At 42.3% G+C, this 19,081-nt stretch overlaps 2 protein-coding genes across 2 annotated transcripts in view; both read right to left on the reverse strand.

Annotated features, from left to right (window-relative positions):
- RNF180 (ring finger protein 180) overlaps nt 1–19,081 on the reverse strand; it is a 447,820-nt gene that overhangs the window by 120,027 nt on the left and 308,712 nt on the right. The gene's annotated exons all lie outside the window — the stretch shown is intronic.
- RGS7BP (regulator of G protein signaling 7 binding protein) overlaps nt 1–19,081 on the reverse strand; it is a 128,422-nt gene that overhangs the window by 19,486 nt on the left and 89,855 nt on the right. The window contains exons 4-5 of the mRNA XM_056112672.1: nt 7,766–7,913; nt 4,008–4,078 (exon numbers count right to left, since the gene is read on the reverse strand). Coding sequence (XP_055968647.1) covers nt 4,008–4,078; nt 7,766–7,913 — 219 coding nt within the window. The remainder of the gene's footprint in view (nt 1–4,007; nt 4,079–7,765; nt 7,914–19,081) is intronic.

A 19,081-nucleotide genomic window follows, 5' to 3' on the forward strand; every position in this document is an offset into this window, starting at 1 on the left:
TTAGGTTTAAAGTACAAGCTACAGCATGCCTGGAATTAAGACTGGGGACTCCTGGGCCATCATGCTCCTGAGCTGTGGGCTGTGAGTTACAGTCAGAGACCCACATGGCATTGATGTGGGAAGACTTGCCAAACATTAAGAAGCTGAAGAGAGATTCACACATAAGCTCCAAATCCAAAATCTTGGGAAGAGTGCTCCAAAGTGCAGGTCCAATTGCACCTCTCATGGTATAATAAAATAATTGAAGCTTTTGACAATGCTGCTTCTATCCTTAACCTCCCTGAAAACTTAGAGGGTTCTGGTTATTAAAGCTGAAATGGACTGAGTTGAGAACTGTAGTTTAGATGGTGCGACAATCTCTGACCTCTCCTCCCCCATTCTTTTGACTCTGATTGGGCCAGGACAGAACATTGAGAACACAACTATATGGATGAGGATCCCATGTCCCTGGTCAGACAATGCCTGCCAGTCCAGGGAGACTGCTCAGTAGGGCCCTCTTGGACCTCCAGTCCCCTTCATCTTTATCAGCGTTTTTTAATAAAACGCATTCTATGATGCTTCTCTGCCATTTTCTGTGCATATAAGGGTACATCTATTAAATTTTGCTCTACTGCACATGCTCACCTTTCCCCACTCATGATATATGCATGAGTTTGTTCAAAAATACTGTTTCTTTTTCTTATTTCTTTTATTGATATTTATGGTGACACCTGGCTATCCTCAGGGATTACTCTTGGCTCTGCACTCATTGGCAGTACTTTGGCGATCACATGGGATGCCAGGGATCAAATTCTGGTCTTCAGTGAGCAAGGCAAGCACCTTAAATGCTGGGATATCTCTCAGGTCCCTGTACTGTCTGATTTATCATCCTAGTTCTGCTGCCATAAAATCATACCCTAATCTTTTCCTTTGAAGCTTGCTCTATAGCCTGTGCTGTTACCCATGTTGCTTCCAAACTTTTGTTTTTGTGCCAATGATGTTCTCCCTCCCCATTTTTTTTCTTCTTGGGTCATACCTGGCTATGCTCAAGGGTTACTCCTGGTGGTGCTCAGAGGACCATATGGGATGCCAGGGATGGAACCCAGGTCGGCTGCAAGCAAGGCAAACACTATCCCTCCTGGACAATTGCTCTGGCCCTAATGCCTTTTTTTTTATTATTCAGTTGTTCCTGTACTATTTGGAAGCCATGGATATTACATGTAACTGCAAGCACCCCAGAAGGGCCTGGTGACCAAGGCTACCAGGTTCGAGCCATACAGTTGAATACAGTGTCTTGGAAACCTTGTTTTGTTTCTAGTCTCTCTAAGTCAGGACCAGGTGCCAGAGTATGACAGAAACTGTGGTTTCTAATAAGAAAGTGGACATGTGGCGAGGAGAGAGGCCTCTGACCACAGCATGGGAGATGGACCACAGGGACTGCTGGCATAGCTTAGTAGTAGAGCGCTTGCCTGTAATTTACCTTGCCCCCTTAGAGTAAGTGGTAGCAGGAATTGTTCTATTTGAATGCATGGGTCAGCATGTAACTAACCAAAACAGTAACACTGATAAGGCATGTGGGGAGTGTTTGCTTTGTGTAAGGTTGGTAGCAGGTACACAGCATGTGTTCATTGAATCCTTTCAACAACTATCTGATGTACTTGAGTATCTCCTTTTTAAGAAGAAGGAACTGAAAATTTCCAGAAGTTAAACAACTTATTCCAGGGTAAAAAGCAGGTTCAACCTTCAAATCCAAGAGCAGCCTGAATACAAAATTCTATTCCTGCTGATATCTAACGTCAATCCTTTTATGTTTTGTGCCAGGGATAGTCCCATGCATGAAAGGTGTGTGTCTTGCAGTGAATCATATACCCAGCCCTCAAGGGTTTTCTGACCTTTCTTTCCCTAAATTTTTATTTTGCAGGTTCAGTGATTGTACCCAGGGTCTCACAGACAGCAGGCAAGTGCTCGACTACTAAGTTATGCTGGGAGTCCCTCTAGCTCATCTCCCATGCTGTGGTCAGTGGCCTCTCTCCTTGCCACATGTCCACTTTCTTATTAGAAATCAGTTTCTGTTGTACCCTGGCACCTGGTCCTGGCATAGAGCGACTAGAAACAAAACAAGGTGTTCAAGACACTGTGTTCGACTCTATGGCTGGAACCTAGTAGTCTCGGTCACCAGGCCCTTCAGGGGTGCTTGCAGTTATCTGATACACCCCATATTTTATGACACCCAAACTTCTCATAAAGCTCAGGCCATATTAGTTCTCAGCCTCTTCGCCTGGTGTTCTCACTTCCACCTCTCCACCTTCTGTCCCGCTACTCCTCGAGCCAAGGGGCCCTTCAGCCCTGCTGTCATATCTCCCCACTTGCTCAGAGGCAAATAGTACCCTGTGCTCCTCCCATCTAGACCTGGTTGTTTCTTTTCTTATGGCTGCCCTGTCCACTTCTGCATAGCAAATATGTTTAGTATTAATCCTCTGAACATATCTACAGTCCCCAAGGCTGCAAAGTTGGGCACACGCTGAACAAACACCTATTGTGCTTGCTGAGTTATTCTCTTATTCCCTTATATTCCAGACCTTACACTAGTTACTGAAGATTCTAAAGTTAACAAATTCATGCTGAGGACTTTTTCTTCTGGAATCTAAGTGAGGCAGAATATTCTCTTCCCTTTCTCTGTCAGGTGTACTCCTCCATAGGGTAACTCTGGAAACACACTGCCTGGAGTCCAGTTCGGCTTCTTATAGTCCGTGTGACTTTAGCCCAGTTAGTTAACCCCTGTGTGTCTCACTTTCATATGCACTGAGAAACGTTAGTAAGATTTTTATTAAGTGTCATGCAAATAAGTTAATACCAACACATGTATAATATTTAGGACAGCAACTATAATAATTATGATTTATTATAAGATCCATATTTATTATGTACATATAATTGATCTTTGACCGATCCCTCCCAAACCCTGGGAACTTTCTAAGCGATGAGAGAGAGAAAAAGGTGTCTTTGTTATGTTAATGAGACAGCTTATGAAAATTACCTGAGGTGGGGGCTGGTTGCCAGGGGAACCAATTTGATTAGAGGGTTGGAAATTTCAGTCCCACCCCCGACCTCCAGGGAGGGAAGAGACGCTAAAGATTGAGCACAATGGCCAATGGCTAATGATTTAATCAATTATACCTACATACTTACATAATTACAGTCTCCATGAGCTCCCCCTAGCCCTCCACCCAAAGACTGGCTCAAAGAGCTTCCTGTGGTGAGCATGTGGAGATTTCAGAGACAGATGAAAGCCCCAAGTCCTTTCTCTAAGCATGTCTAGTCTGAAAGTGTTCAGAAGCACAGGTGAAAACCTGGATCTGTGATTGGCATGTGAAGGGGGCGAGAAAGAGAGTAAAAATGTGTCCCTAACTTGTGGGATCTGATGCTATCTCCAGAATTTAGTTGAATTATGGGATACCAGCTGGTATTTCAGAATTGCTTAGTGATGTGCAATTCCCTCCTAGCACCCTCTCGCTCTCCTCCGCCATGTCTGAGAGTTGGGTGTCACTGTAAATATTTATTATTTGTTAATTATTACTATTACTTCTTTTAGACAATCAAATATCCAGATGGCAAGAATGTACTTCCTTTGAATGCATTCAAATCACCACTACTAGGAAGCAAACTTATTAAGTGTTAGAACAAAGGTTTTTGTTCTTTTGTGTTTGCTATACTGGTATCACACTTTTCACAGTGTGAGCAAAGAATAAATGCTCTTCACTGACAGCACCTGCGGAGGAGGCATCTGCTTAGAGGTCAGAGTGCATCTCAGTTCCCCAAGCAAAACTATTCACCCAATGTCATTCCCATATCTGTTGGCATTACCATATTTTCTAAAGGAGAGCAAGATGTTTGCTCAATGCCCTTTACTGTTCATACAACAAAACAAAACAAAAATGACACCCCAAACCAGTTTGCTTTTGATTTCTTAAGAGACAAGTCCCAAGGTTAATACATTCCCTGCCTCAAAAGGAAATGACAAGACTCACCTTGATTTTTCAATGGTAAAGGCATAGTTTCCCTGAGTTTACTTAAAAGGTTTTTCATTTCTCGCATGTCTCTGAAAGATTGATAAAAAAGAGGAAATAATCAGCTGTAAGTTTTTGAAATGAAATCTCAACAATCTGTTCTGTGACAACTGAAAGAAGAGAGTCTATGGCTAATTGTACCAGTCTAGCTTCCAGCAGCAAACATTAAATTAATTCTGCTTTTGCAAGGGGAAAAGCTGAGATGGGCCAATGGTGAAGGAATGGGAACTACTCTGGCAAAACTTTTCGCAGGGCATTTTGCTGCAGAATTTTTTCTCTTCATCTGGTTGGATCTGACTGAGATCACAGAAGAACCTCTTGTAAGGAGGACAGTACTTCAGCCTTCCCAGGGGAGATAAAAGCTGTAGAATTCAGTATCTGGGTTACTCTTGGTAAAGTGGATGCTCAGTAGTGGTGCTCACAAAGCATTCTGTTCCAATGGCTGCCGTGGTTATGTAGATCCATGCACTATTGTCTACTTGTTTTTTAAAGTTTTTTTGAAATGCTCATGATTAGAATTCAGTGTAATACGTGCTAAGTGTTCACAACGCTAACACCAATTGAGTTGACTAGGAATGATAGGAGATTCTGACAAATTCTAAAATCTTCACAGAGGAGCTTCTGACAATGGATCTGATAAACAGAGGGATGCTTGGGATCATGCCCTTTCTGTAGCTCTGGCATGAATGCACACCACTCATTCCTCCAACATTCTCCCTCCTCTCTGAGAACATGTGATTGGAAAGCCATAGAACTGCATGTAGAGTCAGAGGCCAACTCAGGGGGCTTCCAGGCTGGGGTGAGGGGCCAACCGGACTTTTCAAATTTCTGGAACATTGGTCCTCCACACACCAAATGGTCACCCCCTAGAGTCAGTGCTTTTGAAATCCCAGGACACAGAGGTAGATTTCATTTTTCAGGGGGAAAGGTGGCTGGGCCACATCTGGCAGTGCTTATGGATAACTCCTGAAGGTTCTTGGGGGACCATATGCAATGCTAAGATTCAAACATGGGTCAGTCACGTGCAAGGCAACTGCCTTAACTCCTCTATATTGCCTGCCCCAGTAGATTTTAGTTTGAGAAGCAAAAATCAGATATACCTTTTAGCTTTAGGATGGGAGGCATATAAACTTTAACTTAAAGAAATGTTATCTACCATTTGAGGAAAGAGACATACCATTTAATTGAGGTATTTAGCACCATTTAATGAACAAAACACAACTCTTCAGTTGGGTATGATGTGAAGACACTCGTATTAGTGGAGACTGTAAACTTCTTTATAGCGTTTCCTCCTCAAATACTGAGTAATAAGTGAGAAAGAACTCTCTCAGGAATAGCTAACAGACTAGAAAAGAAGGATGACAGCCTGTGGATCTCTTGAAATCACCTGTAAACACATTCAAAACACTCATCCAGAGAGGTGAGGGTATGTCTGTGGAACCTTGGTGTGTTATATGCCAAAGGATATTTATTTCGAGAGAGAGAGAGGTATTTCTAGGTACATGATGGCGGGGGGGGGGGGCGGGGGGGAGGGAAAAGGGGGAGGAGAACTGGGCAAGGCTCACATTTGTTTTCATACAAAATTCTCCAGGCCAGATGGGGTGAGGGACAGTAGGAAGGTATAAAATGGGGGAAGGGATAGGAATTCAATACCTGTGATTATAGCAAATCTCCCTGGAAAGCACCAGCTCTCATTCTTGGCCGTTGCACTGACGATTCACTTTATCTCCATGACCCACCCAGGACAGCATGATTTTGTTGTTTTATGGTAGGGCCCAGGCATCAATGTTTCTACAAAGCCTGCCCTGTGATTTAAATATGCAATTCATTTTTGAAACTTATGATCTTGGGGCAGAGAGACAGGGAGGACAGTGGAAGTTGCCCTCCCAGACCTAGGGTGCCTAATTCTATCCTTCATTCCCACTTCCTCTGACCTTGATCTGGAATTTCAGCCTGAAACAAAACACTGCCAACACAGTGAGCTATTCTCTCAAGTTCTTGTTGCCAGCCATATCTTGCTTTCTTACAAGTCTCGGAGGCTTGGCAGTAGCTGCTGTGCAAGGTTTCTGAAAAGGAACATGATTTTGCTGGTGGATTATTCTCTAACCATGGTTTCCTGGCAGATATTTCTCCCTGGGAATAGGGCAAAGCATTTTCTATTTCATAAATTATGATAAACGACTCTCATCATGTGTCTATCGTTCTATCAATCTGGGCCAAACAGCTTTATTGCTTGGATTGCTGGGTTTCAAAGCTTATGCAAAATCCAAGTTTTATTAATAGCACATAATTACCACATGCTTCAATTTGCTATAAACACAGAAATTTGGTAATTAGCTTTAGAGTTATATTACAATCTGAAAGTAGAACCATAATGGCTACAAATGCCATTGTGTGTTACATTTCTAAAAATAAAAAATAAAATGCTCATTATCTTGTCAATGACTCAACTCCACATACCCAGAGCATTCAGTGGACTTGCCCAGTATTCACTCAATTGCTTTGATCCCAGCACTAGGGACATGTAGCACAGGAGAGGGTCTCAATAGAGAAGGACATCTTCACTGAGAGGCATTTCTGAGCCTCTAGAACAGAACCTATGCTACTGTTGACCTCTTCTTCTCATAGGAAATAGAATCAAAGTGGAACCTTTCTCAACCTAAACCACCCCAAAGGCATGAAGTACTTTGATGCAAAAGAACCTTCTCAGAAACCCAGAAAATCTTGCCATGCAAAATTCTAGGCCTGGTTCAAGATTGCTTCCAGAGAGCAGAGGTGTCTGGACCTCTGGAAGAAGAAGAGTCACCTCAGGAACAAAGGCAATGTGAAGAATATCAAAAGAACCTTTAACTGTACTAAGCTCTCCTCCTTGGCAACCACCCTAACAACAGACTGAGAATGGAGGCAGCTTCAGAAAACTGTATATAAACTAACTTGGCAGAGCACGAAGTGCACATGTCACCCACATCTCGCCTCTTGAGATGTGTACTTTCATATTTTATTTTTCATACCCTGCTTGGAATGGGCACTTCACTCTTTCTACTCTGGAGAAGCCCGTGTTCTCTCTTAAGTACATATTTTAATTTACCTGTCTCCTTCCTTCCTTTTATTTCAGCAATAAAGTTGTTTTACTATTTTTTTTTAAAAAGGGGGAAAAAATCTCTTCCCTAGGATAAAACTCCCTTGGGTGAGTTCCACTTGTTAAGACAAATGCATTAACTCATTTTGTCCACTAAGGGGCTGTCATGTTGGGAGAAAGAGAATGGAGCCTGAGAACAGTTGCTCGGGAACAGGACAGAATGCTCAGCCCCTGACAGACAGCTCAGGGACCCATGTGATACACCTGAAATTTCAGAATCTCACGGAGGCATCTTCCCTTCATTTTTGAATTCTTCTCCCTTAACCGATAGATATTTTAGGGACCAGCCCAGTGGGAGGACTGTGCCAGAATAAGATCCAACTTCGTCTCTGCCCAGGGAAGCACACGGTCTTCATTTCCATGGAGATACAGTGAAATGGAGTGGGCTAAACCAAGGCTTGGGAGGCTGCTTTTTGTAGAGGTTCTGCTCTGGTTTCTACACAGAATTTAGACTTTTCCCTCTCTCATCTCAATTTTCTGAGAAGCTCTGTTTCTGATTCTAAAGGGAAAATATCTTACCTTTCTGTAGCCCCTAACTGGAGGAGGACTGACAGTCTATTTAGAGTAACTACCCACTTACCTTTCAGTGTTCTCAATGTCTGTGGAAACTTGCCAGGAATGTTGCTGAGTATCTACGGGGGACGCTGCCGAGTCCTCTACAGCAGGTGTTTCAGCGTTCTCCTCAATTTTGCAATCCATGTTCTTGGTTCCCCCGCCAGACTCCTTTCCTAAGGGAGGATTGGTGTTGGTGAAAAGAGAGAAAAAAATCATAAACAAAAATTCTATATCCAAGATGTCATTGCAAAGGTTGGCTCTGCTTTGAGTCAAAAGCCCTATTAATCTAATGACTTTCCAGGTACTAAAATAATTATATATTTAGAAAACCTCAGAATAAATGAACAGCTGACAAGAGAATTTTAGGATAAATTTAAGAGGAACAACATAAGGATCTTTTGGGTCTCAGAGGGCCAGGAAGGCAACCCTGATGAAGAAGCAACAAAGACTTCATTGCTGAGAAGTTTCCAGAGCTGGAGAGGGCAAGGACCCAGATCGAGGAGGTCTGAAGGCTACCAACTAAAAGAAATTCAAATAAAAATACACCTGACACATCCTAATCAGAATGACAAAAATCATAAGTAGAGATAGAATACTGAAAGCAGCAAGATCAAAGAAGGAAATTACATACAATGAAGTGTGCTTAAGATTTACAGCTGATTTACCCGATGAATCCCTCTGAGCTTGAAGAGAGAAGTGGGATATAGTACAAAAGCTTACTGAAATGAATATCTCCCTGAGAATACTTCCACTAGCCAGACTCTCATTCAGATTTGAAGGAATGATACACAATATTATAGATAAAATAATTATAAAATGTCAATATGTGCACAAACATGTCAGTTCATGTGTGTGTGTGTGTGTGTGCGTGTGTGTGTGTGTGTGTAGCATGTTTTCACAACACCCTGAAGAAAATAACTTAGGTCAATCAACCTGAAGATCAAGATAATGGATTCGGTATCTGAACCTATGTTTTATTTTGGTCCTTAGATGTAGGGGATTATAAGAGGGGCAGAAGCAGATAACTGTACCAGAAGAAGAATGAATGAGAAATACAGGAAATTCTCTCTGATTCTAGCTCTTACTTTGTGAGGCCCTCCCGTTGATCGTCGATTTGCTCGAGCGGGCCCAGTAACGTCTCCATTGGAGACTTTGTTGTTACTGTGTCTGGCATATCGAATACTCTCGGTAGCTTGCCGGGCTCTCCGAGAGGGGCGGAGGAATCGAACTCGGCTTGGCCATGTTGGTCGCTTGTAAGGCGAGAGGCATAGAAATTCTGGACCTGCCTTCCTCTTCTTTAGCTCTCCAATATCCTTCAGTGCATTCTATTACACAAAAATCCAGCTTTAAAATACAGTGTTACTCTGCTGGCACCATGAAGTACCATTAACAAATATGCTGTCTACTGAGGAACCATTCAGCACAATGTACTGCCATCCACTAAAGGCCCTCCCGTTGTTCATCGATTTGCTCGAGCGGGCCCAGTAATATCTCCATTGGAGATTTTTGTTGTTACTGTGTTTGGCATATTGAATACACCACGGGTGGCTTGCCAGGCTCTGCCGTGCGGGTGAGATACTCTCGGTAGCTTGCCGGGCTCTCCGAGAGGGGCGGAGGAATCGAACTCGGGTTGGCCATGTTGGCTGCGTGCAAGGTAAACATCCTACCGCTGTGCTATCGCTCCAGCCCTAAGGCTTGAGATATTTAAAATATCTCAGCTCTAGAATTTATCTTTTTTAAACCTTTTTTTTTTTGGAGGTCATGTCTGCTGTGCTCACAAAACACTGGGACCACACCTGGTAGATTCTGGGGGACCATGTGGTGCCAGAAATTGAACTCATGGTTTCAGACATGCAAGTTATATGCTCTCCCAGTTGAGTCATTTTCCTAGCCCTCATCCTGATAATTTATAATCTTTATATATAGAAGTAAAACAAAGAGAAAAATAAATTAAACAGTAAATCAACTGTATATTTTTTTAATCAACCTAGAACTGGAATGGATCTCTGAACATTCATCCAAAGTACAAACACAAGCCTACTGATGAGAACTCGATCTGTTTGTATGTACTTTACGTAAATGGATTCTAGGTAATGGAATTACTTTTTCCAATTTTATGGTATAAAATTTCTATTGTTGAGTGAAAATTAATTAGGCACACATTTTAGCATATTCCATCTCATAGTTGGAGGGCACAGGTCTTTTAAAAATATTCACATCACATCAACACATAGCAAATGCAGTCCATTTTCCATTCACCACTAAGGATTAGCTTGGGGATTGCCTTGCAAGTGTGAGCAAGTGGGGCAGGAGCTCCAAAGAAGGGGCCAAAAAGGAACTTCCTTCCCACCAATGCAGCCTTCTGCTTTTTAAATATCTGAAGGACAAGGCCATCTGAAATCACACAGACTCCTATTTTACTCTTACAGGGTCAAACAACTTTAAAGACTAGAGTAGGGAGTATGGTTTGACCAGAAAAGTATTAAGAACAGAGTTCCCCCTACACAGATGGACTCTACTTGTTATGGGCTTTGTCTGCCTTGCACAGATGTAGATGGGACTCCAGCGGTCCAAGTTTACATTCCAGCTGGAACCAGAAGGACACTTAGTAGTTTTAAAATGTACAGTTCTTAGAGTGGGAGAGATATTGAAGGGGTTTTGTGTTTGTTTTGCCCCACATATGACCCCAGTTCAATCCTATAGTCCCCTGAGCACCGCCAGGAATGATACCTGAGTATAGAGACAGAAGTAAGCCATGAGCTTACTGGGTGTGCCCCCACCCCCATACAACTGTTCAGCTCTTTAAGTCATCTGTAATTTATTTTAATGGATGCTGTGATGTAAGGACGGAAATTTCTAGCTCAAATAAGAGTCAACTGCCCTAACTCCATTTGTTGATTTTTCTATTGATCATACAGCTTTTTCTAATATGTTGAGTTCCAGTACAACTGTGGTTAAGTTTCTGGATACACTAAGTGATTTCCTATTATTTGTTTATCTCTGTGCCAATTCCATGAGATTTTAATTATTTAGGTTTTAATATTTGGTAGCAAAAGTTCTTCATCATTGTTCTTTTACAAAAATGTCTGAATTTACTGCAAATGAAATTATAAGTTACTACCATCTGGGATTTGGGTCTTTAGTGAAGGATGAGTCATTGATTACTCTGTCAGTATCTTCTAGGTTTAATGGTCTATTTGAAATTTTTGTCCTTGTTGAGTTAATTTTGATAATTCTCTTGTCCTAGAAAACCATCCACTAAATATATTTTTAATAATATAAAGTTGAATATGGTTTTCTCTTGTAACTGTTTCATATTCTTTTTGTGGGGGAAGGAGTTCCTAAGTGGTACCAGAGGGCCCTGGTCTACTCCTGAAAATTCTCATCAACTGAACTTTGATTCAATGTAAAGGTCTAAGACTGCAAAGCTACTTTGCCCTAAGGTGCCTGAGGTCACTCCAGAAGTGCCTGGGTCCTCCAAGTCCACACCTGGTGATGCTGATGCTCGTGAGACAAAGTGGTGTTGAAGATCTAACCAGGGTTGGCCCATGCAAGGCATAAACCTTGAACCTTACCTTTCTGGCTTTTGTATTATATTAGTATATTCTTAGTGCTATATATATTTGGGGTGTGGGGGCATACCTGTCAGTGGTCAAGGGACCGGATGGGGTGGAAGGGTTAGAAATGGGATTGGCCTTGTGCAAGACAAAAGCCTTAACCTACCTCTGTGCTATCTTTCCAGCCCTTTGGTGCTATATATTTGTATTTCTTAATATCTTCATTTAGCACTGTTTCTTAGATTCTATGTCTTCCTCTTTCTTGAATTCAGTTCTCATTTTGTTTGATTGACTTTTTTACTATTTCTAGAAGGTCTGCGGAATATGAAATTTCTTGTGACTGAAAATACCTTTCCTTTTCTCTGTGGTCACATTTAAATTCCAGCTGAATGAATATAGGAATCATGTGCATACTAAGTTTCTATCAAAACTTGAGTGATGCTGTTGCCTTATCTTCTATTTATAGCCAGGGATGCTTTGCACGTAGCCTCTTTTGTGTATCTGAAAAAATTTAAGGATACTATATTTAGATTCCTTTTTTGGTTTGTTTCCAGACCTCACCCTGTGGTGCTGGGGGATTTACTCACCGTGGGGTGCTTGAGGGTTGCTTTCTGTTGCTCAGAGACCCATGTAAGGCTGAGGCTGAACCTGGGGCTCCTACATGCAAAGTTTTCACTTCAGCCATTTGTGCTATCACCCCCCCCCCACATACACACCATATTTAGACTTCTGAGTTAGAAATTGGCTCCTAAGTATATCTAAATAAGGGTTCTCTTTATAGATTTTTTTTTTGCATTTGACTGACATTTGCAAGCTATTTTTTCCAATTTATTATTTTGAAATTTGCAAACTTAAACGATTATGCAATGGATACTAAAGTATCCAATTTTTTACCAATTGTAGATAGTTAGCCATATATATGTCATTTTCTTTCCATAAGTATGTTTCATATGTGTATTATATATACTTTTGGTAAACCATTTAAGACTAAATAGCATGTATTAAATATAATTTAATATAACTTAATATAATACTATTATTGAATATATAACCTATATTTAAATTTCTCCAGTTGTTTCAATTCTGTCCTCTATAGTGTTTTTCTCTTTTATTAAGAAATTCAGTTTAACCAATAAGAGAGAGAGAACAAAAGGGAATTCCCTGCCACAGAGGCAGGGTGGGATGGGGGGGATGGGGGTGGGAGGGATTCTGGGATCCATGGTGGTGGGAAATGGGCACTGGTGGAGGGATGGGTATTTGATCATTGTATAATTGAAACCCAAGAACAAAAATTTGTAAGTCTGCAACTGTACCTCATGATGTTTCACTAATAAAAAAAATACAAGAAATGTGCTTCAGTGAAAGTGCAGAAAAGCATGTGAGAGAATTAATATTATCACTTAAGACATCACTCTAATAAAGTATTCATTGTATTCTATTTTCATTTCATTTCATTTCATCATCCTGTTATTCGTCGATTGCCTCGAGCAGGCCCCAGTAACGTCTCTTTCATCCTTGCCCTGAGATTATACTCAAGGCTCTTTAGGAGAATGAGACCCATCATTGTTACTGGTATTTGGCATATTTGGTACGACACGGGGAGTTTGCCAGACTCTGCCCTGTGGGCAGGCTACATTCGATAGCCTGCCAGTTTGTCCAAAGTAGGAATGAGATAATAAGATGTCATAAAAAGATGTGCTGATAAGATGTCTGGACATCTTATAGTGATTCTGTTGAACAACTAATTTTTAAACTGAGCTACCTAACAACTGCAGGATACTCCTGTCTCATTACTCTCCAGAAGGACGCAACACAGGAGTGTGTTTCAAAAACCCGGGGGGGGGGGGTAAATAAACCACAAAAACCCAGGGAATCTAGGAGTGGTGTAATGAAAGAAAGAAAAGAATGGAAAAGACTTCCCAGAAAATAAGGAGAAAATTAGAAAGAAAAACCCCCACCCCTGAGTGACTGGAGCAATAGCACAACTGCACGCGGCTGACCCAGGTTCGATTCCCAGCATCCCATATGGTCCCCCGAGCATCGCCAGGAGTAATTCCTGAGTGCAGAGCCAGGAGCAACCCCCGAGCATAGCCTGGTGTGACCCAAAAAGCAAAAACAAAACAAAACAAGAAAACAAAACAAACCAAAACAAACAAACAAAAAACCCACTCCTAAGATGATTTGCTGAAGTAAAGTACTAAGCTTCTTCCTATTGCCACGCCAGCTGCAGAGGCGGGGAGGGCAGTGAGGGACATTCAGAAAGGGGCCAGGCTTGACTCCGGCCACCGTGGTGTCTCAGAGCTCCTGAAACTAGTCAAGCGGGCGCTGGCCTGGAAGGCATCGCTGTCCCTCTTGCCCTTGATTTAGTGGAACTCTGCATCTTAATTACTTATTTATTTGGGACACAGTCATTAGGACTCAAGGGCTACTCCCAAAGGTGCCTCGGGGTTGTTCCAGGCAGTGCTGGGAACTGACCCAGGGTCAGCTGTGTGCAAGGCCAGTGCCCACCCCACTGTGCTGTCTCTATGGCCTGGAATCCTGCATCTTTATAAACTCAGCTCTCATGCCAGGCTCTAGGAAGCGCTAGGGTTTCATACATTTCCTCTAGGTATATAACAGTGATCTATTAAATCAGAGAGTTTGGGTCACTGCTATGGTCCGCGACAGCCCTCGAAGATGTGCTCTGGGGACGCACCACGGGACGTACATTCACAGACACATGAGGTCTCCTTGGGTGCCCATGGGATATTTGGGTGATTATTTTTGTTTTTTGTTTTTGGATTTTGGGCCACACCTTTGTGGTACTCTGGGGACCATGTTAAACCAGGGCCTCTCATGTATAACCCTTGCTTTGAGGGTGCAAGTAATATATGAATACATTCAGGTTGTAAAAGTTTTCAATAATACTCACAAAAGCTCAATTTTCCATGTCTTTCCTCCATTACATTTTCTGGAAATGACAACTGAGCAAGCATTTATTGAGCACCTATTGAGTGCTTGGCCATGCTCAGGGAGCCCTGGATTCGACAATAAGTGAAAAAAAAAAAGAGAGTGCCCTCACAGAATTTTTTCCCCTTCCCCTTGGTTTTAGCCACACCCGGTGATGCTCATGGCTTACTCCTGGCTCTGCACTCAGGGATCACTTCTGGAAGGACTCAGAGGACCATATGGGGTGTCAGGGATCGAACCTGGGTCAGCTGCATGCAAGGGAAGTACTCTCCCACTGTCCTACTGCTCCAGCCCTCATGAAATTTTTTCCAATAGGGAACAGCAGAGAAAAAAACAAAATGAAATAAAACAGACTACTAAAACCTAACAGCACAATGGATGGCACACACACCACGTCACACCTGGCAGCAGCAGTCAATGTGACAGAAACTATTCCACAGACAACAAGACGAGCAGGCATCGGGTTCTGATCACATCACAGAGGTTTTTAGACATTCAAGGAGAAATGTCAGGTGGAGAGTGGCTCCCGGAAGAGGAGACAAGAACTGGGGAGGAAGGTGTCCGGCGGGGGGCCGCAGCGGGGCTGCCGCTCACCCTGGGCACTGTCCAGAGAGCAGGCTGTCACACCCACAGATCCTGCAGCTTCCAGTGTCGCACCCACGGATCCGGTGGCCTCCTGGTGTCACAGCCACAGGTCCTGGCCTCCCAGTGTCACACCCGCAGACCCTGCAGACCCCTTGTGTGCAGAGGCCTCACTGCCACAGTGCCCCCTGCAACACATAGGACGGTCCTTGCCCCCTGCTCAGCACTGTCTGGACCCAAAACTCCCTGTGCCGGCTGACGAACTCTGGGCCGAGAGATAAGCTGGGGAGTTCTTGGTGGAGGGAATGTCAAGCCACAGGGACCTGAGAGGGAGGACAAGGGTGACTGTGCTGCCTCACACTGGCCAACTGCTGCTCTGAGCACCCCTAGGTGCAGACCGGGAGCCCACTTCCAGGCCCAAGGGACCTGGAAGTCATAAAAAAAGAAATTCAGTTTAAGACTATGCATTATGTTTAGGTAACATTTCTTTATTCTTTTTCAGGCCAGAACAGCTTAAATGATACTCAGTTCACTGTTGCATACTTTCAGAACTTGGTCTACAATTCAGCTTGCCACAGGTATGGAACAAATATGATACTGGAAGAAGATAGGAGACTATTGATTATAAACAAGTAGTTTATTACTCAGAACAGCAATCGCCAGAATCTCAGCATTTGTTTCTTGAGTTCTAATTCTCACAGGGAGACAGAAAAGAAGACTGAGCAGATCAGCACAGCTAGAGCCTTATGTGATAGAAGGGGAATTCCCAGCGTAGGAGTCCTGAGTTTTTATAAGCATGTATGCACTTTGCTCCTAAAGAAGTCATTTTCATTATACTGACTTATACGCATGCCTTACTCTAGAGAAAGACACCATATCTATTTCCAAGGCATTTTTCTTACTACCATTTGTTAAATAGTCTTGAAAATATAATATAAAATAAAAGGGCAGTTAGTACCTCACTTCGTTTTTTTGTTAATTTTTTTTTATTTTTAGTGCCTCACTTTGTAAGATATATAGCAATACAAGTCAGTAATGGGGAATAATCTCCCAACATTAATCAGCCCTATCCATTGCACATAATTTTATTGATTCCATTTTTTCCAACAAAAACATAATTGATTTGTTGGTTCCTTTTTTTATTGAATGCTTCTTTTTTGTGGCAGACAATGATTATTTTTTTTGGTATGCCTGATTCATAAATCTGAAACAATTGATCACAGTAGATTTTTAAACTCTTCACCTGTTTCCACTTAGTATGTTAAGTATTACTTGTATGTTGCATCCAGAATCTCCCTCTCTAGATGTTAGCTTTTCTTCAAAATCTGGTCATTCTTGGATGCATACTCAAGTTTATCTTTGAGAATCTGTTTGCCTATCATTCGAGGGTAGTGGTCCTCTTCTGGTGATGGTGGGGATGACATGGAATGTGTGCCTACGATGGCTTTATAATTTATCTTCTGTGCACTTCAATTCGTCACTGCTAAGTTTCTCCGATACTCTCTGCCTATTTGAGGGACCACATGCCTGCCTTGAGTTTCCTGTTTATAACCCCTATTCCAAAGAGATATACTTAGCAATTTAGTTTGGGAAAACACAGTGGAGTCATGCTCTTACTCCTTTGTCTCTCATTTCATCATTTCATCATCCTGTTATTCGTCGATTGCCTCGAGCAGGCCCCAGTAACGTCTCTTTCATCCTAGCCCTGAGATTATATTCAAGGCTCTTTAGGAGAAAGAGACCCATCATTGTTACTGGTATTTGGCATATTTGGTACGCCACGGGGAGTTTGCCAGACTCTGCCCTGTGGGCAGGCTACATTCGATAGCCTGCAAGTTTGTCCAAAGTAGGAATGAGATAATAAGATGTCATAAAAAGATGTCTTGGTAAGATGTCGCGCGGCCGCTAATGCAGCCGCACGGTTCCAGAAGCTGGATTTTATAGCCTCTGAGTCTTGGCCGTTGATGGGATTACACGGCGCCAGGGGGTCAGGTGGTGGGTGTGACCCCCGCCTACTGGAATTTGGAGGATCTGGGTGGAGGATGCTCGACTCCAATCCGAGTAGGCTTGGAGATCTCGGCCCCAGAACCTGCGTGGCTTTGTCCCTCTGCCAGTATATATATATATATATATATATATATATATATATGTCTTATCCTCAAAAGGGTAAATAGACTTTATGTTAGAAAATATTATATTATGGAAAGTCCATTAGATTCACAGCAGATCTATCAAATAAGCTATATAAACCAGAACAGAATGGTAGACACAGTGAAAAAAAATCCCAATGAAATGAACACTTCACCAAGAATACTCTATCCAGCTACACTATCATTTAAATTTGAAGGAATGATATAGTACTTCAGTGACAAGCAATAGCTAAGAAAAATCATAGTCTTGAAATCAGTTTTTGCAAGAAATATTGAAAGAGTTTCATTAAAAGACAGGACAAACTTCTCAACACTTTGCCACTGAGTGTGACATCACTCATGATACCTTCTGGTGCCCGCTCAAGGAAATCAATGAACAGGACAGTGACAATGATTAACTTTATTAATATTAATAATCAATATTAATTGTACCGATCGATATTAATATTGATGATGTTAATTACTATATTAATATTAATTTCATTTCACAAAAATATTACTGAATTAGTATTCCATTGGCAGAGTCACCTGCCCCCACACCAGGCTGTCTGCACTGGGCCCCCTCAAGCAGAAGAGCCCTGGCAACCGAAGACCTCCGGAACCCAGCCACAGCCATGCTCAACGCCACTCTTCACATGTTCAGATGAGCCTCACGCATAAAGGAACCAGCAGAGGAACCCAGGTGTGTGGGACCCGGGGCTGAGATCTGCAAGCCTGCTCAGATACGGACTGGGCCTCCACCACCCAGATCCCCCATTTTCCAGGAGTTTGGCAATCATACCCACAAACTGCCCCCTGCACCATGTAATCCCATCAATGGCGAAAATCCAGACACTATAAAACAAAGCTCCCGGAAGCGACCTCTTATAGTCTAGCTTCCTCCCTCTCAGAAAACCCAGCAAGCTTGTGAAGCTTCCTATAAGGAAGTGAAAATTTATGACAATATGCCAAATGCACGCAGCCAACATGGCCGACCCGAGTTCGATTCCTCTGCCCCTCTCGGAGAGCCCGGCAAGCTACCGAGAGTATCTCGCCTGCACGGCAGAGCCTGGCAAGCTCCCCGTGATGTATTCGATATGCCAAACACAGTAACAACAAAGTCTCCAATGGAGACGTTACTGGGCCCGCTCGAGCAAATCGACGATCAACGGGAGGACAGTGACAGTTACAGTGATGTATCATATAGACATAGAATAGGTTATAACCTGCTTAAAGGATGAAATGGTTCCCTAAATTTAAAAAAAAAACTGTGTGCACACATGCGTGTGTATGTGTGCGCACACACACGTGTGTTTGTGTGTGTGTGTGTGTGTGTATGTGTGTGTGCGCGCATGCACATGGCTTTAAGCTGTATTGTCAGAGAGTAAGTAAGCAAAACTTACATTCTACAAGAAAATATCTTTCTAATCTATCAGGGTCTTTAATAACAGCTTGTTGTGCAGATATTTTGCAATATCTTAAACTGTAATTTCCACTACTTAGCATTTGATTCTATTAAATCAAAATGTATTCTATTCTTAAGTACAATAAGCATTTTACAAGTATGCTACAATAATCTTTTATTCATTGAGGTGGGAAGGGAAGCACCCAGAAAGGCTAGTTAGGGACTATTCCTGATTTTATTACCCCCCCACCCCAGAAAAATTCTCTGTATTTTTTTTGTCTCTGTAACTGTCCTTATGGAAAATCAGAATTCTTTCACACTCAGTTCTTCTTTGAGAGCCAGTCCTGCCACTCACACCAGGGGTCCTCCTGGGATGAGAAGTAATGATCTCTTTTAGTCAGTATGGGATTGTTGAGCTTTTCCTGGGTGCATTTTCAAACATAATTCTCCTGACAATAGTTCCAGAAATCTTTCCTGTGATTTCTATTTGTTGACTCTAAGTTAGAAATATCTCTGGAATTGATTTCATTTCTGCAGTGATTTCCTCCTTTGCAGAGTTCTTTTATTTCTTCTGAGCTTCTTTTCTTTATTTTCTCTTCCCTTCTCTTTGCTTCTATAATCATTGTCATAGTGATTTCTGGGGGTAACTTATATACTATTTGTAGTCCTAACCAGGGTTGCACAATTAGATGTGGTGCTTGTCCACCTGGCTTAACTGT

Source organism: Sorex fumeus, unplaced genomic scaffold (assembly GCF_029834395.1).
Source record: "Sorex fumeus unplaced genomic scaffold, SorFum_2.1 ptg000018l, whole genome shotgun sequence".
In the NCBI taxonomy this organism is placed as follows: domain Eukaryota; kingdom Metazoa; phylum Chordata; class Mammalia; order Eulipotyphla; family Soricidae; genus Sorex; species Sorex fumeus.